Source organism: Oryctolagus cuniculus, chromosome 1, assembly GCF_051225735.1.
Source record: "Oryctolagus cuniculus isolate XC-2025 breed Fujian yellow rabbit chromosome 1, ASM5122573v1, whole genome shotgun sequence".
In the NCBI taxonomy this organism is placed as follows: domain Eukaryota; kingdom Metazoa; phylum Chordata; class Mammalia; order Lagomorpha; family Leporidae; genus Oryctolagus; species Oryctolagus cuniculus.
In genome coordinates, this window is record NC_142867.1 from 160,525,039 (window position 1) to 160,549,907 (window position 24,869).

At 40.2% G+C, this 24,869-nt stretch overlaps 1 protein-coding gene across 8 annotated transcripts in view; it reads right to left on the reverse strand.

Annotated features, from left to right (window-relative positions):
• The window catches only part of CFAP95 (cilia and flagella associated protein 95), a 126,943-nt gene that overhangs the window by 20,469 nt on the left and 81,605 nt on the right, over positions 1–24,869 (reverse strand). For 3 of the 8 annotated variants that reach the window (XM_002708236.6, XM_051846483.3, XM_017341723.4), the window contains exon 5: positions 15,586–15,643. The exons of 1 other annotated variant lie outside the window; for it this stretch is intronic. In XM_002708236.6, the coding sequence (XP_002708282.3) occupies positions 15,586–15,643 (58 nt within the window). Of the gene's footprint in view, positions 1–1,244; positions 1,470–1,528; positions 2,626–15,585; positions 15,644–24,869 lie in introns of those variants that run through there. 4 more of the 8 variants (XM_051846472.3, XM_051846489.3, XM_070050972.2 and 1 more) reach the window with 3 other exon arrangements.

Consider the following 24,869-nt stretch of genomic DNA (forward strand, 5'->3'; position numbering starts at 1 on the left):
AGTGCTTTGATTGTCCTTTAAAATAAGAACTTTTGGAAATGAAAACAGCAATGGGAATAAACTTAATACCACTGAATTATATACTAAAAGTGGATTCAAATGGAAAATCTTGTGTACATTTCAGCATAATAAAAAAAAGCAGGTACTATTTTGAAAAATGAATCCTATCAAATGATACAGAAACTCATGGCTAAGCCAGAAAATGATGCTGGTAGGATAATCTCCATAAACATCTCAGAGGAGAAACTGATGGCGGCTATTACACAGAGAAATTTTACATAGAATAGGATATGCAAGTCCAAAAATACCTCCCAGGAGAAAAAAATGAGCACTGCATGTGTTCGTTTTGTGTAATAACACTCATTGATACATTGGTAATAATTTGAGGAGAATTAATAATAACACAGTCACATCACATACCAACAAAAACCAGTAACACAGTCTTAAGAGACAAATATTCAGATATTATTTATACAGGGAGATGGATATCCTTTATAACTGTCTATGAAAATATAGCCTAAGAAAGAGATTTCTTCAATAAGCTTTGAATTTTAAAAAAGAATATAATCCATTTTGGGTTCTATTTCTCTTTATCTCAATTCAGCGATATATATATTTTTAAATATTTTTATTTATTTACTTGAAAGTCAGAGTTACACAGACAGGAGAGGCAGAAAGAGAGAAAGAGAGGTCTTCCATCTGCTGGTTCACTACTCTTCAGTAGGCTGCAATGGCCAGAGCTGCGCCGATCTGAAGCCAGGAGCCAGGAGCTTCTTCCAGGTCTCCCACATGGGTGCAGGGGCCCAAGGACTTGGGCCACCTTTCACTGCCTTCCCAGGAGGCGCCCATATGGGATGACAGCACTGTAGGCAGCGGCTTTACCCGCTATGCCACAGTGCTGGCCCCTTTCAGGGATATATTTTTAAAAATTTTTAGTGGAGGAAAGAGCCTCTGATGGCAAAAGAGTTTATGGCCCTGGAAAGTCATAATGCAAACCTGAGCCCAGGAGTCCAGGGAAGTGATGGGCCAGTACAGTCCTGGGAGACTTGAAATCACAACTAATCCAGTCAGCACGGAAATATCAACACTCTAACAATGCTATGTCCATACCAGAGTTTAGAATCCTTGTGGTGGGACAGGCTAATCCCACCATGGTTGAGAATAATCATTAAACAAATACAGGTCCTTTCTTTAGCATGTAACAATACATGAACCCTTTGTGGTAAATTTGGAATGCACACCAATTTTTTTTTAAAGATTTATTTATTTATTTGACAAAGTTACAGAGAGAGGTAAAGCCAGAGAGAGAGATCTTCTATCCACTGGTTTGCTCCCCAGATGGCCGCAACAGCTGGAGCTGAGCCGATACGAAGCCAGGAGCCAGGAGCTTCTTCCGGGTCTCCCACATGGGTGCACGGGACCAAGGACTTGAGCCATCTTCTACTGTCATCCCAGGCCATAGCATAGAGCTGGATTGGAAGTGGAGCAGATGCTGGCACTGCAGGTCAGGGCTTTCACCCACTGTGCCATAGAACCAGCCCCCACATCAATTTTAAAACATTGTCTATTTTAAAACATCCTCAGCTTTCTACCTCTGAATGAACTGGGTTATCCAAAAGTTTTTAGTTTATAAGCACTTACATGCCTTGAAAGAGCATTCAAAAGGCATCTCCACTTGGGGAAAAAAAAATAGCACTTCACACTTGACACTGACCAATCAGATGTACCCAAATGGTAGTGGCACAGCCAGGAAAGACCATTAATCCCATGGTACTCCCTGAGATTCATGGTCTCTGGCCCCACCCTTCTCTCTGTTGCCTGTAGGTTGATTTCCAATACCCATATTAGAAATGTAGCCCACATTCTGGTTTACTATTCCTTCAAATTCTCATGTAAATGGATCTGATTCTACTCTAGAAGCCCATTCCCAAGGCCAAATGCTAGACTCTGTCTTTCCCAAGAATTGTCCTTCCTCTGAAATAATAAATCCAAAAACATCCTCTTTTATCATTATTTTCCATTCTTCCAGCTCCCTTCTAGCTCCTCCACTATTGTCATATTTATTCTTTATTTAAGTCATTCCTTTGATTCTTCAGCTTTCTGTGTTTGCAAGACCCTTACTGAACTCATTCCTTTGCTTAGATATGTTGTGTTCAGCCAACTATCTGCCATTATTCCTTCCTCTTTCTCTTACTTTAAAGGCTCACATGCCAGGGTAGGCATTAGTGCAGCCATAAGATGCCACTTGGGATGCCCACTTCCCACAGCTGAGTGTCTGGTTTGAGTCCCAGTCCCATTTCCCATTTTAGCTTTCTGCTACTGTACACCCTGTAAGGCAGCATGAGACAGGCCAAGAACTTGGGTCCCACCTACCCACGTAGGAGACTTGGAATGAGTTCCAGTCTCCCGACTTCATCCTGGTCCAGCCTTTGCTCTTGCAGGCACTTGGCCAGTGAACCAATAGATGCAAGATATTCTCTCTGTGTGTGTCTCTCTCTTTCAAACAAAAATGAAAATGCCTTAAAACAATATAAAGGTCTACATGCCAAAAAGCCAGCCTTGGGCCAATCCTCTAATGTCCTCAATGTTCCATCTGGTCTGATTTTTGGGAGGTGATAGAAAAACCTTTAAGAGAAGAGGCCTTTAATAGAAATTGACACAAGTTATGATAAGCATACAGCTAAGATGTGATGTGCAGAAGAAACAGCTGTCCAGTTCTCTTTGGAATTAACTTCACGGATTCCAAATACTCTGTATTTCCTTGCATGTGACTAGAGCTGTGGGTTGATAATCAGCATTCCCCTGACTTCCTGTAGGTTATCTCACTTCATGTGAGTTAAGTAAACATAAGAGACCATAACAGAAAAATTATAAAGTCTCAATTCATGTGCAACATTTGAAATAATATTCAAATATTTCAGATTTCCTAAAGAATTACATAACTGCTGAAGAGTGAATGGTGAACTGTTTAAGATAAGGCAACATGGTGAAGTCTCCAGCAAGGAAGCAAATATTTTCTTTCCTTTATAAATGTTTTGTGAATTAGACATTTGTTTATGCACAGGTTAATATCTGTCACAGTTCAATCACTGGTCTGCTGTTATGTAACCATACACTGTAATATAATTTAAAACTTTTCTGTAGCTTACAACAATATAAGGCAAGCATTGAATGTGACTGTTGGAAGCAGTGCTAAAAACATGCCTCAAAATCAATTACTTGGCTTAGAAGCCAGAAATGAAAGAATAAAACTCTGAAAATAAAGCCAAACTACTATTACATGCTGTGCTGTTAACAGAGAAACAATGTGAGAAATATTAGAAATAATACAGGAAATTTTAAAACCATTAATATATAATAACACAATGGCTAAGGATTTATATGCCCTGAGACTACATTTCACATTCTTTGTATTTATTATATTGAGTCTTTTGAATTTTATGAGTTTTTAATTAAGTGTCTTACAACCTTCCTTTTGTCCAAAGAAAAAGCCGAACCCCATACAAATGCATTTTAAAATAATATATATTTGTTTTATTTTGGTTTTTCTGACTGTAACATGAGCAGGGTTGTTGAATTGGAAAATGCTACAAAATGTGAAGATGAACACAATCACCTAGAGTCTCAGCATTTAAGGCCAACTTGAGTAGCGTTTTGAGCTTTTCTAGTTTTTTGTTTATATTGTCACATAATTCAGATAAAATTCTCTATCTTAATGTTTTTCTTAACCTTAAACAAGAATTTATTAAGACACAAAGGACTATCTATGGACTCTATAAATAATGCACAACATCTCATAATATAATTATAGCATATTTAATTAACACTACTACTAATACTAAACATTTAGGTGGCTTCCAAATTTTGCCAGTACACAATTCAGTAATGAGTATATTTGGTATAAACTGTATTTCTAGTTTAAATTATTTCCCTTTGAGAAAGTTACCTAAGAGAAGAGTTATTAAGTCACATAGGATCATGACACATACTTCCAAATTCCATTCAATGATGATTAGAACAATTTACAATCTTCTTGGCAACATAAAAAAATTCCAGCTCACCCCATCTTTACTGCACCAAGCACTATTTTTACAAATATTGCCAGTTTCATTAGCAAAACAAAAAGAACTCATAGCTTCAATTCACATATTTTATTATTTGTAAATTTAGGAACTTTTTAAAATAAATTCATTTATTTGTTTGAAGGACAAATAAGGCTAGGCCCAGTTGTAGCCAGGAGTCAGGAACTCCAATCAGGTCTCCCACAAGGATGTCAGGGACCCAAGTGCTACCTCCCAAGGTATGCATTAGCAGGAAGTTGGATCCAAAGTAGAGGCGGGATTCCATACTAGGCACTCTGATATGAAATGTAGTATCCCAAGTGGCAGCTTAAACCACTCTGCCACAATGCCCACCCAACAAATTGAGTATTTTCCTGTAGTTATTATTTACAATTGCCTATATTCACATATATGTCTTTGCTCTTTTTCTAAGGTCATTAACATTTTTTCCATGTGATATGTGTGAGTCTTGTATGTTTCAAGCGTACCAGTTCATATGCTATCATATCTGCCGTTTTTATGGCTTGAACCGATACTTACTTGGAATACCAGCATTACACTCGGCAGCTTAACCTGCTATGCGACAATGCTGGCCCCAGTTGCAGTTTTCTTGAGACTAGGTTTAAAACTAGCAGAGAGTCACTTCTGCTATGTTCTCTCAATCAAATCAGCCACATTCAAGAGACAGAGGAACATTCACCTCTTGATGGGGAAGTAGCTAGGGCAAACAAAGAGATCAGCCAGCTTTGGAGAAGTATGACTGTGTCTTCCTTTATTAAGCTTGGCACAATTTTCCTCCTAAAAGCATTTTATGTGACTGATGTTGTGGCACAGCAGGTTAAGCAGCATCTGTGACACCAGCAACACTTACGAGCACCATTTCAAGTGTCAGCTTCTCCACTTCCATCCATCTCCCTGCTAATGCACCTGGGAAAGCAGCAGAAGATGGTCCAAATGGTTGGGTCCCTGCTACCCACATGGGAGTTCCTGGCTCCTGGCATTGATCTGGTCCAGCTTCAGCACTTGCAACCATTTGGGGAGTGAACCAGCAGATGGAAGATATTCTCTCTCTCTCTCTCTCTCTCTCTCTCTGTGTGTGTGTGTGTGTATGTAATCTGCCCTTTAAATAAATAAAATTTTTTAAAACAGCATTTGAAATTTGTGTTTCCATAGTAATTTGCATGTTTTCTTCTCTTTTACAACTTACTGATTAGTGTTGATATTAAGGAAAGTTATTGTCTCAGTGATTCTAATTATTTCTCAGTTTAATATCCTGGAAGTCCTAAGAAGATAATCATCTTGTCACAAAAATAAATAGGACTTTTCAAGTGTTCTTCATCAGTAGTTAAATCTTTTATTTCTATCTCATGCGTATTATACTTAAGACTTTCAGAACAATGCTATCAGGAAGCATCTTTGTTTTGTTTCTGTTGCAAATTTTGTGGGTTTTTTTCTTATTTTTTTTTATTTAGTTGAAAGAGACAGAGACAGAAAGAGACAAAGAAAGGGATGTTCCATCTCCTGGTTCACTCCCCATATGCTCCCAATGGCTAGGGCTCAGTCAAACCAAAGCCAGGAGATCAGAACTTGATTCACATCTGTCGCATAGATAGTAGGGACCCAAGTACTAGAGCCTTCATCTGCTGCCGCCCAGTGTGTGCATTAGCAGGAAGTTGGATCAGAAATGGAGTGGGTCGGCGCCGCGGCTCACTAGGCTAATCCACCTTGTGGCGCCGGCACACTGGGTTCTAGACCCGGTCAGGGCGCCGGATTCTGTCCCGGTTGCCCCTCTTCCAGGCCAGCTCTCTGCTGTGGCCAGGGAGTACAGTGGAGGATGGCCCAAGTGCTTGGGCCCTGCACCCCATGGGAGACCAGGAGAAGTACCTGGTTCCTGCCATCGGATCAGCGCAGTGCGCCGGCCGCAGCGCGCCAGCCGCGCCAGCCATTGGAGGGTAAACCAACGGCAAAGGAAGGCCTTTCTCTCTGTCTCTCTCTCTCACTGCCTACTCTGCCTGTCAAAAAAAAAAAAGAAAAAGAAAAAGAAATGGAGTGGGACTTAAACCCATGCACTCTGATATGGGATGTGGGCATCCCAAATGTATCTTAACTGCTCTACCAAATGCCTGCCCCTGAACAATTTTTAAAGTATAAATATATTCAAGTTATCAATAGTTATATGTATATATTTCCCAGAGTTAAATTAATTCACATACTTTTATCAGGCAATGTAATACAAATAAATATAAAAGTGGGTTCTCATTTCCAATTAACTGAATGCAGGGTAAGGGACAATAAAACAAGACAACAAAGATAATGAATAATGTTTTGGATACTGCAATATGTTCTCCCAAAAATGTATAAATTTCCAAATATAAATCATAACCAGAGATTGGATTAACATGGCAGAATAGGGGGGAGCTTACTACTCTACTTCTAGGAGAAGATAGTTTAAAAAAAGTAGAGAGGGGCACCACTGTGGCACAGTGGGTTAAATCTCCATGGGTACTGGTTCTAGTCCCAGCTGCTCCTCTTCCAATCCAGCTCTCTGCTATTGCCTGGGAAAGCAGTAGAAAATGACCCAGGCACTTGGGCCCCTAAACCTGTGTAGAAGACCCAGAAGAAACTCCTGGGTCCTGGCTTTGGATCAGTGCAGCTCTGGCCATTGCGGCCATTTGGGGAATGAACCAGCAGATGGAAGACCCCACTCTCTGTTTCTCCCTCTCACTGTCTGTAACTACCTCTCAATAAATAAATAAAACTTCTTTTAAAAAATGGAAAGAGTACTGTCTTAGGGAACAGTTAGGGAGAATACAGCAGTGGAAACTACACGCAAATTAGAGGGACATAGTGGACCTATGTGGAGGGTGTGGGTATGCACAAATCAGAACCCCAGCAGCCGAGAGCCTCAGCACCATCTTTGGAGAGAGGTGAGACCAGACTGTAACAGTCCAAGCCACTGGCGATAAAGCTGCAGGAAAATCTGGGAAGGAATCCGGCTTGGAGCCCTCTGGGGGATAGTGTACCTGCCAAACTGAAGGAAGAGGTGCCTCATTTCTCTCTCCCCAGTCACCCTGCAACAGCATCCTGTAACAAACCAATAGAGAGCAGGTGCCACTTTGGACATACATAACAGGTGTGCCAGCTCGTATCCAGACACTGCAACCAGCCAAGTGGAGACTCCTGAGTCTGCAGGGGAGAACTTCTGGAGAGCTGGGTGCTGGTGACTGCGGGAGGCTTGTGTGCTGGGACTGTGAAAATACTGAGACTACGAGGCTTTGAAAACACGGAGCCTGTGTGGGAAGGCTTAGGGTGTGGCGGAGACTTTTGGCAGTCACTGTGGGAGGCTCCACACACTCAGTAATCTCTGGTTCCCTGGTGAGGGACACTGCTGGGGAATCTGCTTACAACAAGGACTGCATGGATCCTTTATGTGCTCCTTGTGCAAGTGCAGACAAATATTATACTCACCGGGGCTAACACCCAGGCACTGGTCTCCTTTGAGGAGAGGAAATGAGCTGAGTATACACCAACAGAGGAAAAACCTCCCCTCTGATTTAGAGAGAGAGTGACTTACCACACCCAACCTGAATGTCACCTTAACACTCTCTTCACCTTGGAACAATGAACAGAGCTCCCTGACCATATCCACCACACGATTTCAGGTATTCTCTGCAAGCAGACACCCACTAATCCACACAGACATAATCCAAAGATAAAAGCTGCCACAGCAAAAAAATAAGGAAGAAACCAACAAATATCTCAACAAATGTCAAATAATAAATGCACCAATTCAAGAAAAAAGAATAAGGAACACAACATGATGCCCCAAAAGAATACAACACTTCAATAATAGATTGTGAAGCTGAAGACTTTGAAGAAAGGCAAGAAATGGAATTCAAAAAATTGATCATAAGATTACATAGAAGTAATCAGAAGTAAATGTACAAACTAATGAAATCCATACAACACATGAAAAAAAATTTCTCCCACGAAACAGATCTTAAAGAGAAAGCAAAATGAAATCTTGGAAATGAGGAATTAGATAGAACAAACTAAAAAAATGCAGTGGAACGCCATAACAAGAGAATCAGTGAAGCAGAAAAAAGAATATCCAACTTAGAAGAAAAATTGCAGTAAATTATAGGGTCAGACAAAAAAAAAAGAGAAAATTAAACTAAAAACCACTGTTGAGACTACAGGATACTAGCAAATGACCCAACATACAGGTTCTAGGAATTCCTGAAGGCATGAAAGAAAATATTAAAAGACTTTTTTAGTGAAATAATAACGGAAAATTTCCCTAATTTGGAGAAAGGGACATCCAAGTATAGGAAGCACGTAGAACTCTTAATAGACATTACCATAAAATATCTTCACCACAATACATTGTAATCAAACTCTCCACAGCAAAACATAAAGAAAATATTTTAAAATGTGCACGAGAGATATACCAGATTACTTTCAAAGGATCTCCAATTAGACTCAAAGCAGACTTCTCATTAGAAACCCTACAGGCCGGCGCCGTGGCTCACTAGGCTAGTCCTCTGCCTTGCGGCACCGGCACACCGGGTTCTAGTCCCAGTCGGGGCGCCGGATTCTGTCCCAGTGGCCCCTCCTCCAGGCCAGCTCTCTGCTGTGGCCAGGGAGTGCAGTGGAGGATGGCCCAAGTCCTTGGGCCCTGCACCCCATGGGAGACCAGGAGAAGTACCTGGCTCCTGCCATCGGATCGGCGCGGTGCACTGGCCGCAGTGCGCCAGCCGCGCCGGCCATTGAAGGGTGAACCAAGGGCAAAGGAAGACCTTTCTCTCTGTCTCTCTCTCTCACTGTCCACTCTGCCTGTCAAAAAAATAAAAATAAAAATAAAAAAAAAATACGCCAGCGCCGCGGCTCACTAGGCTAGTCCTCCGCCTTGTGGCGCCAGCACACTGGGTTCTAGTCCCAGACAGGGCACCAGATTCTGTCCCAGTTGCCCCTCTTCCAGGCCAGCTTTCTGCTGTGGTCAGGGAGTGCAGTGGAGGATGGCCCAAGTGCTTGGGCCCTGCACCCCATGGGAGACCAGGAGAAGTACCTGGCTCCTGCCATCAGATCAGCGCGGTGCGCTGGCCGTGGCAGCCATTGGAGGGTGAACCAAGGGCAAAGGAAGACCTTTCTCTCTGTCTCTCTCTCTCACTGTCCACTCTGCCTGTCAAAAAATAAAAATAAAATAAAAATAAAAAATAAATAAAAAAAGAAACCCTACAGACTAGGAATATGGCGAGATATATTCCAAGTCGTAAGAGAAAAAACTGTCATACCAGAATACTGTCCCCCACAAAGCTCTCATTTATGAATGAAGGTGAAATAAAGACATTCCATAACAAACAGAAATTGAATGAATTTGTCACCACCTATCCAGCCTTTCAAAAGATGCTTAAGATGCTCTGCACACAGAAACACAGAAACATGGTCACCTGTGTGAAAGAAGGTAAAGTAAGAAAATCATCCAGTAAAAGTACAAAGGAAATACAAAGAAATAGGAATATTTATGGAAAAATGGCAAGGCATAGTTGTTACTTATCAATAGTCACCTTGAATGTAAATAGCCTCAACTCTCCAGTTAAAAGACAAAGACTGGTTGAATGGATTGAAAAATGAAACTGTCTATTTGCTCTCTATAAGAAACACATCTCACCAACAAAGATGCATGTATGATGAAAGTGAAAGGATGCAAAAGATATTCCCTACTAACAGAAATCAAAAAGAGCTGGTATAGGTATCCTAATATCAGACAAAATAGACTTTAACACAAAACTATTAAAAGAGACAAAGAAGGGCACTATGTAATGATTAAGGGATCAGTTCAACAGGAAAATATAACTATTATAAATCTATATGCACTAAATTACAGGGCACCTGGCAATTTAAAAGAATTGTTAGTGGATCTAAAGGGAGACATAGACTCTAATAGTAATGGGGAACTACAATAGCCCACTTTCAGCAATGAACGCATCAGCTGCGTAGAAAATCAGCAAGGAAACAACAGAGTTAATCAACACTTTAGACCTAATAGGCCTAACAGTTATCTACAGAACTTTCCCTTTTACAGTTACAGAATAGACATTCTTCTCATCAGTGCATGGAACTTTCTCTAGGATTGACCAAATGCTAGGCCATAAAATAAGTCTCAGCAAATTCAAAAGAATCAAAATCATACTATGCATCTTCTCAGACCACAAAACAGTGTAGCTGGAAGAGACTGAACAACATGCTCCCGAATGAACAGTGGGTCCTGAAGAAATAAAAAGAGAAATAAAAAAATTTTAGGAAACAAGTGAGGATGAGAACATATCAACATATCAAAACTTAGGTGATACAACAAAAGCAGTGTTAAGAGAAAAGTTTATAGCAATTGGTGTCTACATCCAGAAATTGGAAAGGCACCAAATAAATGAGCTATCAATACATCTCAGGGATCTATAAAAACAATAGCAAACCAAACCCAAAAATAGTAGAAGAAAAGAAATAATTAAAATTAGAGAAGAAATCAACAAAATTGAAACCAAAAAAGCAATTCCAAAGATTAGCAAAATGAAGACCTGGTTTTTTGAAAAAAGAAAAAAAAAGCAAACAAAATTAGCACATCATTGGCCCGACTAATAAAATAAAAAAGGAGGGAGAAGACCCAAATTAATAAAATCAGAGATGAAAATGGAAATGTAATAACAGACACCACAGACATAAAAAGAATCATCAGAAATTACTACCAAGAGTTGTATGCCAGCAAACCGGGAAACCTAGAAGAAAGGGCAGAAAACTTAGAAGAAATGGATAGATTCCTGGACACATAAAACCTACCTAAATAGACCCATGAAGACATAGAAAACATAAACAGACCCATAGCCAATATGGAAACTGAATCAGTAATAAAAACTCTCCCAAAAAAGAAAACTAGGACTAGATGGATTCACTACTGAATTCTACCAGACATTTAATGAACTAACTCCAGTTCTTCTGAAGTTATTCAAAACAACTGAAAGAGAGGGAATCTTCCCAAATTCTTTCTATGAAGCCAGCATCACCTTAATTTCTAAACCTAAAAAAGATGCAACCGAGAAAGAGAACTACAAACCAATTTCCCTGATGAACATAGATGCAAAAATCAACAAAATTCTGGCAAATCAAATCCAACAACACATCATAAAGATCATTCACCCAGACCAAGTGGGATTTATCCCTGGTATGCAGTGATGGTTAAATATTTGCAAATCAATCAATGTGATACATCATATTAACAAACTGAACAAAAACTATATGATTATCTTAATAGATGCAGAGAAATAATTTGATAAAATACAACAGCCTTTCATGATGAAAACTCTAAGCAAGTTGAGTATAGAAGGAACATTCCTCAACACAATCAAGGCAATTTATGACAAACCCACAGCCAGCATCCTATTAAATGGGGAAAAGTTGGAAGTATTCCCACTGAGATCTGGTACCAAACAAGGATGCCCACTGTGACCACTACTATTCAATATAGTCCTGGAAGTTTTAGCCAGAGTCATTAGGCAAGAAAAAGAAATCAAAGGGATACAAACTGGGAAGGAGGATATTAAACTATCCCTATTTGCAGATGACACGATTCTATATGCAGGGGATCCAAAAGACTCCACTAAGAGACTACTTTAACTCATAGAAGAGTTTGGTAAAGTCACAAGATATAAAATAAACACACAAAAATCAACAACCTTTGTATCCACAGACAATGCCATGGCTGAGAAAGAACTTCTAAGGTCAATCTCATTCACAATAGCTACAAAAAATCAAATACCTTGGAATAAACTTAACCAATGAGGTCAAAGATCTCCAAGATGAGAATTTCAAAATGTTAAAGAAAGAAAAAGAAGATATAAAAAATGGAAAAATCTTTCATGTTCATGAATTGGAAGAATCAATATCATCAAAATGTCCATACTTCCAAAAGCATTTTACAGATTCATTGTAATACCAATCAAACTACTAAGGACATTCTTCTCATGATGCTGAAATTCATATGGAAACACAGGAGACCCTAAATAGCTAAAGCAATCTTATATGACAAAAAAACAAAGCTGGAGGTATCACAGTATCAGATTTCAATACATACTATAGGGCAGTTATAATCAAAACAGGCTGGTGCTGGTACCAAAACAGGCTGGTGCTGGTACAAAAACAGATGGATAGACGAATGGAACAGAATAGAAATGCCAGAAATCAACCCAAACACCTACAACCAACTTACATTTGACAAAGAAGCTAAAACCAATCCCTGAAGCAAGGATAGTCTCTTCAACAAATGGTGCTGGGAAAACTTGATTTCCACATACAGAAGTATGAAGCAAAACCCCTACCTTATACCTTACACAAAAGACCACTTAAAATGGATTAAAGACATAAATTTATGATCTGCCACCATCAAATTATTAGAGAACATTGGGGAAACCCTGCAAGACGTTGGCATAGGCAAAGACTTCTTGGAAAAGATCCCAGAGGCACAAGCAATCAAAGCCAAAATTCATAAATGGTATTACATCAAATTGAGAAGCTTCTTTATTGCAAAAGAAACACTCAGGAAAGTGAAGAGGCAACCAATAGGATGGGAAAAATTATTTGCAAACTATGCAAGTGATAAAGGATTCATAACCATAATATTTAAAGAGATCAAGGAACTCTACAACAACAAAACAAACAACCCAGTGAAGAAATGGGCAAAGGATTAAACAGACTTTTTTTCAAAAGAGGAAATACAAATGGTCAACAGACACATGAAAAAATGCTCACAATCACTAGCCACCAGGGAAATGCATATCCAAACCACAATGAGGTTTTACCTTACCCCAATTAGAATGGCTCACATACAGAAATCAATAAATAACAAATGCTGGTGAGGATGTAGAAGGAAAGGTACCCTAATCCACTGTTGGTGGGAATGTAAAGCCACTATGGAAATAGTATGGCGATACCTCAGAAATTTGAATATAGACCTACCATATGACCTAGCCATCCCGCTCCTGGGAATTTACCCAAGGGAAATAAAATCAGCATATGAAAGAGTTATCTGCACCCCCATGTTTATTGCAGCTCAATTCACAATAGCTAAGATATGGAATCAACCCAAATGCTGAAAATTGAATAGTCTGGACGAGATGACTTTGAATCAGTCAGGAGAATTTGAAGTCTCATTTATTTACTTTGTTAGGAATGAGGATGGTGCTGTGGTTGTACATGGTATCTATATCTACATCTATGTGTATTAATGATACACACTATATCTATCTGTAGATAGATGGGGAATACTGAAGTATACAGGGATGAAATAAATTGTGTTTGAGATTTACTTTAAAACCAATAAAGTGGGACAACAAAGATGAAAAAAAATGCTGAAATCTACTGAATACTGAATGAAGAAATTATGAGATATGTACACTATGGACTACCACACAGTGATTTTAAAAAAATGAAATCCGATCATTTACAACAAAATGGATGAATCTGGAAAATATCATACTTAGTGAAATAAACCAGTTCCAACGGGACAAATACCACATGTTCTCCCTGACCTGTGACAACTAAGAGTGAAACTAAAAGGCAATCCATAGAAATGAAATTCACTTTGAGAAGCAATGACTTGAAGACCCCTTGTCTTGACTATTGAGGAACAGTTTTGGGGTTTTTGTTTGTTTTGTTGTTGTTTTGGTTTTTTATTTGTTGAATTCTTTACTTAACATAGAGTTAAACATATGTGCATAAAGTCAATTGAAAATAGATCTCAGTAAAAAATAAGAGTGTGAGTAAGAGAGGAAGAAGGAAGAGGGATTAGGAGTATGGGTGGGGAGGTGGGCACGGTGGGAAGAATCATTATGTTCCTAAACTTGTAATTACAAAGTATATGAAGTTTGTAACTGTAAAGCATTATAGTTCTGTATACACTCCCACAGATTTACTTCTAAGGGTACAGTTTAAAAACTTGTCATGGGACCCCAAATCCCCTTAAGCTGGGTGGTAAAAATACCATCTTATGTGTTAAAGTGATCATATGGATAGGATTAGGGGTCTGGTAATAATAATAGATAGAATTAAAAAGGAGTGAATGCTCCAACCTGGAAAGCAGTCCACACAGCAGACTCAAGAAGACAATTGCTTTAAATAGCATTCTTACCTCAGACTCAACCCTAAAGCATTCTGGTCTGGCTGAAAAGCCCACTACAGCATTTCAGGCATAGAAATCCAACACACTGTGGCAAAAAAAGTGTCCTACATGAAGGATCTCTGTGGGTGAGACCCCAGTGGATAGAACTGGTCAATAAAGAAGGAGGTACTTTTCTCTGAAGGAAGGAGAGAACTTCCACTTTGCTTCTGGCCCTGTCTAAATACTGACAGAGTTTGTGCATTCAAAAGGCTTCCATAGCCTTGGCAGCTCATGTCAAGAGCCTTGGGTGATCATTGACATCATACAGAAGAGTGTTAATTGTTAAATTAACAAGTGTCACCATGCACTAACTTCCCATGCAGGACCTCTGTCCTCAAAATGCTATATTAGGAGTATGTCTAAGTGATCCCAAACGATGTATCATTCTTGGGTGCTTCATTAAAATTAATTAAGTTTCTAAAAAAAAGAAGTGAAATTAACTTCAAGATGCAATAACTTTGAAGAGCCCTTGTCTCGACTGCTGAGAATAGTTTTTTTTTTGTTTTGGTTTGGTTTTGGTTTTTGGCTTTTTTTTACTGTTGAACTCTTTACTTAGTATAGAGTTGGTCTTCTGTGTATAAAGTTAATTGAAAATGGTTCTTAGTAGAGAATGAGTCTGGGGATGGGAGAGGGAGGAGGAGAAGGAATGGGAAAATGGATAAGAGGGTGGGTATGGTAGGAAGAATCACTGTATTCTTTTTTTTCTTTCTTTCTTTCTTTTTTTTTTTTTTTGACAGGCAGAGTGGACAGTGAGAGAGAGAGACAGAGAGAAAGGTCTTCCTTTTCCATTGGTTCACCCCTCAGTGGCCACTGCATCCGGCGCACTGCGGCAAGTGCACCATGCTGATCTGAAGCCAGGAGCCAGGTGCTTCCTCCTGGTCTCCCAGGCATGTGCAGGGCCCAAGGACTTGGGCCATCCTCCACTGAACTCTCAGGCCACAGCAGAGAGCTGGACAGGAAAAGGAGCGACCCGACTGGGACTAGAACCCAGTGTGCCAGTGCCGCAGATGGAGGATTAGCCTATGGAGCCGTAGCACCAGCCTGAATCACTATATTCTTAAAGTTGTACTTATGAAATGCATAAAGTCTGTATTCCTTAAATAAAACATTTCTTTGGGGGGGATTAATTAAAAAAGAAAAAATCATAACCATAAAACATTCTATTGACTCTCACAAATAGCTAATATTTCTAAATAAATATAAAACATCATAAATATCAGCCATTTCTCCTTTCTCCCCAAGTTTGACTATTTACACTCAGTGTAATGAGTCATTGTAAGAACACAAATACATCTTAGAGCATGGCTCTGTACTCACATGTGATGGATAGTCATATGGTGGAGTGTATTCTTCCGCATATGTGGTCAATGTGTACCTAAGAGAGAGAAGTCAATGTTTGAAAACAGAATGACTTCAGAAGGAGAGATGCTTAAAATTGTATTCTTTACATGCAGTAAAAACATTTCAAAAAGATTTGGGCCTAATAACATTTTCAAATGTTGTAACTGTCCCAGGCCTTCTTTATGGGGTTAGCTACCACCAACAGAGCACCACCTCCTTCTGATTCAGCCTCACCTACCTCTCTCCTGTACTAAGGATATTTGTGGCTATTGAGTTGCACATCCCTGAGCTCAGCTGTTTTGAATTTTAAGAATTCTCTTTACCACTCAGTTCCTCCTTCTGAAACCATTTTGAACCTATGGTGTTTTCTGCACATAAATGATAAAAAGATAAGAGAAGACAACTAGGTGGACTGAGTTACATAATATCCCCAATCTCCACCCCATTAAACACACAGAAATGCTAGAAAAAATATACCCACAACTCTCAAGTACACAAGCATAGCTAAGCTCAATAGGGAAACTCTGAGGAACAGAAATGAAGAGGAACGTCATTACCATTTGAAATCAAAAAGTCCCAAGGCTAGAGGATGGAATTTGAACCACCATTCAAGGGCAAGAGAAGTAGCCTTGAGTTCGAAAGAGGCAAAGAGCTAAACTCCTACATACAAGCTCAGAACACATAGATGTTGTACTTTCACATAAGAGACCAGAGAAGCTCAAGCAACCAGCCCAGAGAGACTTCCCAGAAAATATAGTTATTTGATCTTAAGAAATTAAAATGCCATTTCCGTTCCTGGCAATATTATGTGGGTAAAAGGACATTCTAAAAAGTTTTAATGCCAAGCTGTTGGGAAAGGAGGAGAATTCACCAAGAAGCCCAGAAATATCAAGTCCAACAGTCTACTGGGTTCAGGTGCTAGCATGTTTCCTGATGGTAACCACCAATTCCTGCCAGCTCTCAAGGATGGATTCCAGAGCAGCAGCAGAAGCAGCACCTGGGGACACATTCAAATTCAGTGGTCCCTCACTATCCATGGGGGATTGGTTCCAGGAACACTTCACGCATACCAAAACTCGTAGATGCTCAAGCCCCAGTAATAAAATGGTGTAATGTTTGCATAGAACCAATGTACATCCTTGTGTATGTATAAATCACCCAGAGATTGCTTGTCATTCCCAATAGCACAGAAATGCTTTGTGAATACTTTTACTGCATTGTTTAGGAAACGATGACAAGAAAAAATGGCTATATCTGTTCAGTGCAGATGCAATTTTTAAAAATATTTTTGATCCATAGTTGATAGAATCAGAGGAGGATGGAGAAACCACAGACACAAAAGGCTGAGCTGGACATGGGTCCTATGCCAAACCCACTGACTTAAAAACTCTCTTAGTGGGGCCAGCAATCTACAGCTTAACAAGTGCACTAGGTGATTCTGAAGCACACTCAAGTTTGAGTACTGATGATCAAAAGAGTAAAAATTGGAAGCACACCTTTTTTTCTAATGTGACAAATTGGAAGCACACTTTTTTTTTCTATTAAAACCTAATGATGTGTTTCACCTATCTTAGGCTGAATCTTTTTTCTAAATTTTGAGTCTTTTTTAAAGTTTATTTGTATTTATATTAAAGGCAGAGCAACAGAGAGAAAGATTGAAAGAGATATTCTGTCTCCTGGCTCACATGCCAAATACCTGCAAACACCAAAGGTGGGCCAGGCTGAAGCCAGGACCCCACTGGGGTCTCCCAGGTAGTTGGCAGGCACTGATGACTTCAGCTGATACCTGCTGGCTCCCAGGAAGCTAGATGGGAAGCAGAGACAGGATTGCATCTCAGACCCTCCAATATGAGACGCAGACACCCAAGCAGCAATTTCACCTGCTACACCACAACACTCACCCCAATCTGAATTTTTTTTTACACTTGATCTTAGCCAAAAGGCTGAGAAGCGATCTTTTTAAACATGCATTTATTTTTATTTTAGAGAGAGAAATAGGTCTTCCATCCACTGTTTCACTTTTCAAATGCCCACAAATTCCACAACAAGGCCATGCTAAAGCTGGGAAGAGGAAAGTCAATCCAGGTGTCCCACGTGGGTGGCAGGAACCCAACCATACTGCAATCATCTGCTGCCTCCAGGGCCATATCAGCAGGAAGCTGCGTTCAGCACCGGAGCCAGGACCGGAGCCCAAGCCCAGAATACATACACAACATCAGCAGGCATCTCAACAGGCATCGTAACTGCTGCCCCAAATGCCAACCCCAGGAAACATAACTTGCAAATCAGCAAATGGGATTTTAAAAATGGATCAATCTGGGGGTGGAGCAAAGATGGAGGAATAGTGAGGGTATGCACTGATAGTCCGGGAAAAGATAGTTTAATAAAAGTGGAGTTACTGTAGTTTCAGGAAAAGGTTCGGGAAAAAATTGCAGAGGAAACTCTTCCAGATCTAGTGGATGTGACACGGAGGACCTATGGGGAGAGCAAGGACATCCATGGCACGGAAGCCGAGGCACAGAAGCCGAGCCGCGGAGTCTGCGCGCCAACTCTGGAAGGGGAGGTGAGACAAAAACCTCAGTAACCCGAGTCATTGGTGGGGAAAGGCAGAAAGAGCCTAGAAGGAATGAGGCTTGAAGCCCTGCTGGGGAAAGTTCACCAGGCTGACTGGAGGAGAGAAAAAAAAAGTGAATAAATAAGGGGAACCAGCATGGACACTAGCCTCTCTCTTCACTCACCTTACAAAGCCGAGCAAGACAAAGAGCAGGCGCCATTTTGGACATACATAAAGCAGTGCCTGCCATTAGCCAAGCAGAAAAACCTGACTCTGGTGGGGAGAAGTAACTGGAGGTTTGAAGCTAGTGAAAGTGTGGAGCTAACAAACTGAGATTATGAAAATCTAAGGGTGGGTGAGATAACTCACTGAGTACACAAACTCGGTAACTTGGCAACCTGGTGAGAGACTGCTGAGAAATTGGAGACCACACTGAGGGCTGCATAGACCCTTTGTGTGGTCCTTGGGGTAGAGCAGACTAATACCCACAGGAGCCAGATTTCATACATCAACTACCCTCAATTCCACTCAGCTGTGCAGAATTACTTCCCTTCTGAGTCAAAAAAAAAAAAAAAAGAGAGAGAGAGAGTGAGAGAGTGAGAGAGCGAGCGAGAGAACAACCTGGGTGAGTCACCTTTGGCACACCCTTAACCAGGAAGAACCAAACAGAGCTCTCTGGCCACACCCATCACAGCCTCTAAGGATCCATCAAAAGCAGACAGTCCACTTAATCTAGAGTCATAGTATAATGAGAAAAAACACCACAGCGAAGAAACCAAAGAATATCTCCACAATGCCAAACAACAAACGCAGAAACTGAGGTAACAAGAACAAGGAAGACACTATAAAGTCCCCAAATGAAAAAGACACCCCAATTCAAGATTATGAAGATGATGAGATAGAAGAAATGCAAGAAGCAGATCTCAAAAAATTGATAAGAACATTAAGAAGTTCTCAAAAACAAATTCTTGAACTACAGAAATCCTTAATGGACAGGATAGAAAAATCTCTCTCACGAAAATGAAATATTAAGGAGGAATCAAAATGAAATGAAGCAACTAGTAGAACATGAAACTGTGATAGTGATGAGAAATCATAATGAAATGAAGAGTTCAATAGATCAAATGAAAAACACATTACAGAGTCTTAAAAACAGAATGAGTGAAGCAGAAGAGAGAATATCGGACTTAGAAGACAGAGAACAGGAAAGTATACAGTCAAACCAAAGAAAAGAAGAGGAAATTAGAAATCTAAAACATATTGTCCGGAATCTACAGGATACTATTAAAAAAACCAACATTCGGGTTCTAGGAGTTCCTGAAGGCATGGAGAGGGAGAAAGGTTTAGAAGGCCTTTTTAGTGAGATATTAGCAGAAAATTTCCCAGGTTTGGAGAAGTACAGAGACATCCTAGTACAGGAAGCTCATAGAACCCCTAATAAACATGACCAAAAGAGATCCTCACCACGACACGTTGTAATCAAACTCAACACAGTGAAGCAGAAAGAAAAGATTCTAAAATGTGCAAGAGAGAAATGTCAGATTACTCTCAGAGGATCTCCAATTAGACTCACAGCTGACTTCTCATCAGAAACCCTACAGGCTAGGAGGGAATGGCGAGATATATCCCAGGTACTAAGAGAGAAAAACTGCCAGCCCAGAATATTATATCCTGCAAAGCTCTCATTTGTGAATGAAGGTGAAATAAAGACCTTTCATAGCAAACAGAAATTGAAAGAATTTGTCGCCACTCGTCCAGTCCTGCAAAAGATGCTTAAAGATGTGCTACACACAGAAACACAGAAACACGGCCATCAGTATGAAAAAAGGTAAAGGAAGAAAACCTACCAGTAAAAGATCATAGGAAGCTCAAAGCATATAGTAGAAAATATCTTTGGGAAAATGGCAGGGCAAAGTCACTACTTATCAATAGTCACATTGAACGTTAATGGACTCAACTCTCCAGTTAAAAGGCACAGACTGGCTGAATGGATTAAGGAACAAAACCCATCTATTTGCTGCCTACAAGAAACACATCTTTCCAACAAAGATGCATGCAGACAGAAAGTGAAAGGTTGGAAAAAGATATTCCATGCCAACAGAAATGAAAAAAAAAAGAAGGTGTAGCCATATTAATATCAGACAAAATAAACTTTAACACAAAAACTGTTAAGAGAGACAAAGAGGGATACTATATAATGATTAAGGGTTCAATTCAACAGGAAGATGTAACTATTATCAATGTATATGCACCTAATTACAGGGCACTGGTTTATTTAAAAGATAGGTTAAGAGACTTAAAGGGAGACTTAGACTCCAGTACAATAGTACTGGGGGACTTCAATACTCCACTATCAGAAATAGACAGATCACCTGGACAGAAGATCAACAAGGAGACAGTAGATTTAAACGACATATAGCCCAAATGGATCTAACAGATATCTACAGAACTTTTCATCCTACACATAAAGCATTTACATTCTTCTCAGCAGTACATGGAACCTTCTCTAGGATTGACCACATATTAGGCCATAAAGCAAGTCTCAGCAAATTGAAAAGAATTAGAATCATACCATGCAGCTTCTCAGACCATAAAGGAATGAAGCTGGAAATTAGCAACTCAGGAATCCCTAGAGAGCATGCAAACACATGGAGATTGAACAACATGCTCCTGAATGAACAATGGGTCATAGAAGAAATCAAAAGAGAAATCAAGCCGGTGCCACAGCTTACTAGGCTAATCCTCCGCCTTGTAGCACCGGTACACCGGGTTCTAGACCCAGTCGGGGCGCCAGATTCTGTCCCGGTTGCCCCTCTTCCAGGCCAGCTCTCTGCTGTGGCCCGGAAGTGCAGTGGAGGATGGCCCAAGTGCTTGGGCCCTGCACCCCATGGGAGACCAGGAGAAGCACCTGGCTCCTGCCATCGGATCAGCGTGGTGCGCCGACCGCAGCACGCCAGCCACAGCGGCCATTGGAGGGTGAACCAACGGGAAAAGGAAGACCTTTCTCTGTGTCTCTCCCTCTCTCTCACTGTCCACTCTGCCTATCAAAAAATTAAAAAAAAGAGAGAAATCAAAAATTTTCTGAAAGTAAATGAGGATAACAGCACAACATACCAAAACTTATGGGATACAGCAAAAGCAGTGTTAAGAGGAAAGTTTATAACAACAGGTGCCTACATCAAGAAATTGGAAAAGCACCAAATAAATGAGCTTTCAATTCATCTCAAGGATCTAGAAAATCTGCAGCAAACCAGACCCAAATCTAGTAGGAGAAGAGAAATAATTAAAATCAGAGAAGAAATCATCAGGATTGAATCCAAAAACACATTACAAAAAATCAGCCAAACGAGGAGCTGGTTTTTTGAAAAAATAAACAAAATTGACACCCCATTGGCCCAACTAACAAAAAAAGAAGAGAAAAGACCCAAATCAATAAAAATCAGAGATGAAAAAGGAAACGTAACAACAGACACCACAGAAATAAAAAGAATCATCAGAAATTACTACAGGGACTTGTATGCCAGCAAAAAGGGAAATCTATCAGAAATGGATAGATTACTGGACACATGCAACCTACCTAAATTGAACCAGGAAGATATAGAAAACCTAAACAGACCCATAACTGAGACAGAAATTGATACAGTAATAAAGGCCCTCCCAACAAAGAAAAGCCCAGGACCAGATGGATTCACTGCTGAATTCTACCAGACATTTAAATAAGAACTAACTCCAATTCTTCTCAAACTATTCAGAACAATCAAAAAAGAGGGAATCCTCCCAAATTCTTTCTATGAAGCCAGCATCACCTTAATCCCTAAGCCAGAGAAAGATGCAGCATTGAAAGAAAATTACAGACCAATATCCCTGATGAACATACATGCAAAAATCCTCAATAAAATTCTGGCCAATAGAGTACAACAACACATCAGAAAAATCATCCACCCAGACCAAGTGGGATTTATCCCTGGTATGCAGGGATGGTCCAATGTTTGCAAATCAATCAATGTGATACACCACATTAACAAACTGCAGAAGAAAAACCATATGATTATCTCAATAGACGCAGAGAAAGCATTCAATAAAATTCAACATCCTTTCATGATGAAAAGGCTAAGCAAATTGGGTATAGAAGGAACATTCCTCAATATACTCAAAGCGATTTATGAAAAACCCATGGCCAGCATCCTATTGAATGGGGAAAAGTTGGAAGCATTTCCACTGAGATCTGGTACCAGACAGGGATGCCCACTCTCATCACTGCCATTCAACATAGTTCTAGAAGTTTTAGCCAGAGCCATCAGGCAAGAAAAAGAAATTAAAGGGATACAAATTGGGAAGGAAGAAGTCAAACTATCCCTCTTTGCAGACAATATGATTCTTTATTTAGGGGATCCAAAGAACTCTACTAAGACACTACTGGAACTCATAGAACAGTTTGGCAAAGTAGCAGGACATAAAATCAATGCACAAAAATCAACAGCCTTTGCATACACAGGCAATGCCATGGCTGAGAAAGAACTTCTAAGATCAATCCCATTCACAATAGCTACAAAAACAAATACCTTGGAATAAACTTAACCAAGGATGTCAAAGATCTCTAAGAAGAGAATCACAAAATCTTTAAGAAATAGAAGAGGATACCAAATAATGGAAAACCTGGCCGGCGCCACAGCTCACTAGGCTAATCCTCCGCCTAGCGGCGCCGGCACACCGGGTTCTAGTCCCGGTCGGGGCGCCGGATTCTGTCCCGGTTGCTCCTCTTCCAGGCCAGCTCTCTGCTGTGGCCAGGGAGTGCAGTGGAGGATGGCCCAGGTGCTTGGGCCCTGCACCCCATGGGAGACCAGGAAAAGCACCTGGCTCCTGGCTCCTGCCATCGGATCAGCGCAGTGCGCCGGCCGCAGCGCGCTGGCCGCGGCGGCCATTGGAGGGTGAACCAACGGCAAAAGGAAGACCTTTCTCTCTGTCTCTCTCTCTCACTGTCCACTCTGCCTGTCAAAAAAATAAAAAAAGAAAAAAAGAAAAAAAAAAGAATGGAAAACATTGCATGCTCATGGATTGGAAGAATCAACATCATCAAAATGTCCATTCTCCCAAAAGCAATTTATACATTCAATGCGACACCATCAAAATACCAAAGACATTCTTTTCAGATCTAGAAAAAATGATGCTGAAATTCATATGCAGACACAGGAGACCTCGAATAGCTAAAGCAATCTTGTACAACAAAAACAAAGCCGGAGGCATCACAATACCAGATTTCAGGACGTAATACAGGGCAGTTGTAATCAAAACAGCATGGTACTCGTACAGAAACAGATGAATAGACCAATGGAACAGAATAGAAACACCAGAAATCAACCCAAACATCTACAGCCAACTTATATTTGATCAAGGATCTAAAACCAATTCCTGGAGCAAGGACAGTCTACTCAACAAATGGTTTGGGAAAACTGGATTTCCACGTGCAGAAGCATGAAGCAAGACCCCTATCTTACACCTTACACAAAAATCCACTCAACATGGATTGAAGACCTAAATATACAAACTGACACCATCAAATTATTAGAGGACATTGGAGAAACCCTGCAAGATATTGGCACCAACAAAGACTTCCTGGGAAAGACTCCAGAGGCACAGGCAGTCAAAGCCAAAATTAACTATTGGGATTGCATCAAATTGAGAAGTTTCAGAATCTACCAAGAGATCAAGAAATTCCACAACAACAAAACAAAGAACCCACTTAAGAGATGGGCCAAGTACCTCAATAGACATTTTTCAAAAGAGGAAATCCAAATGGCCAACAGGCACATGAAAAAATCTTCAAGATCACTAGCCATCAGGGAAATGCAAATCAAAACCACAATGAGGTTTCACCTCACCCTGGTAAGAATGGCTCACATGCAGAAATCTACCAACAACAGATAATGGCGAAGATGTGGGGAAAAAGGGACACTAACCCACTGTTGGTGGGAATGCAAACTGGTCAAGCCACTATGGAAGTCAGTCTGGAGATTCCTCAGAAACCTGAATATAACCCTACCAATTCAACCCAGCTATCCCACTCCTTGGAATTTACTCAAAGGAAATTAACTTGGCAAACAAAAAAGCAGTCTGCACCTTAATGTTTATTGCAGCTCAATTCACAATAGCTAAGACCTGGAACCAACCTAAATGCCCATCAACAGTAGACTGGATAAAGAAATTATGGGATATGTACTCTACAAAATACTCTACAGCAGTAACAAAAAACAATGAAATCTGGTCATTTGCAACAAAATGGAGGTATCTGGAAAACATCATGCTGAATGAATTAAGCCAGTCCCAAAGGGACAAATATCATATGTTCTCCCTGATTAGTGACAACTAATTGAGCATCAAAAAGGAAACCTGTTGAAGTGAAATAGACACTATGAGAAACGGAGACTTGATCAGCCCTTGCCCTGACTGTTGATGAACAACTTAATACTTTATCCCTCCTAGTATTTTTTTCTTTGTTCTACTTAATACTATTGGTTGAATTCTGTAATTAATACACAGTTATTCTTTTTTTTTTTAAACTTTTATTTAATGCATATAATTTTCCAAAGTACGACTTATGGATTACAATGGCTTCCCCCCCATACCGTCCCTCCCACCCACAACCCTCCCCTTTCCCACTCCCTCTCCCCTTCCATTCACATCATGATTCATTTTCGATTATCTTAAT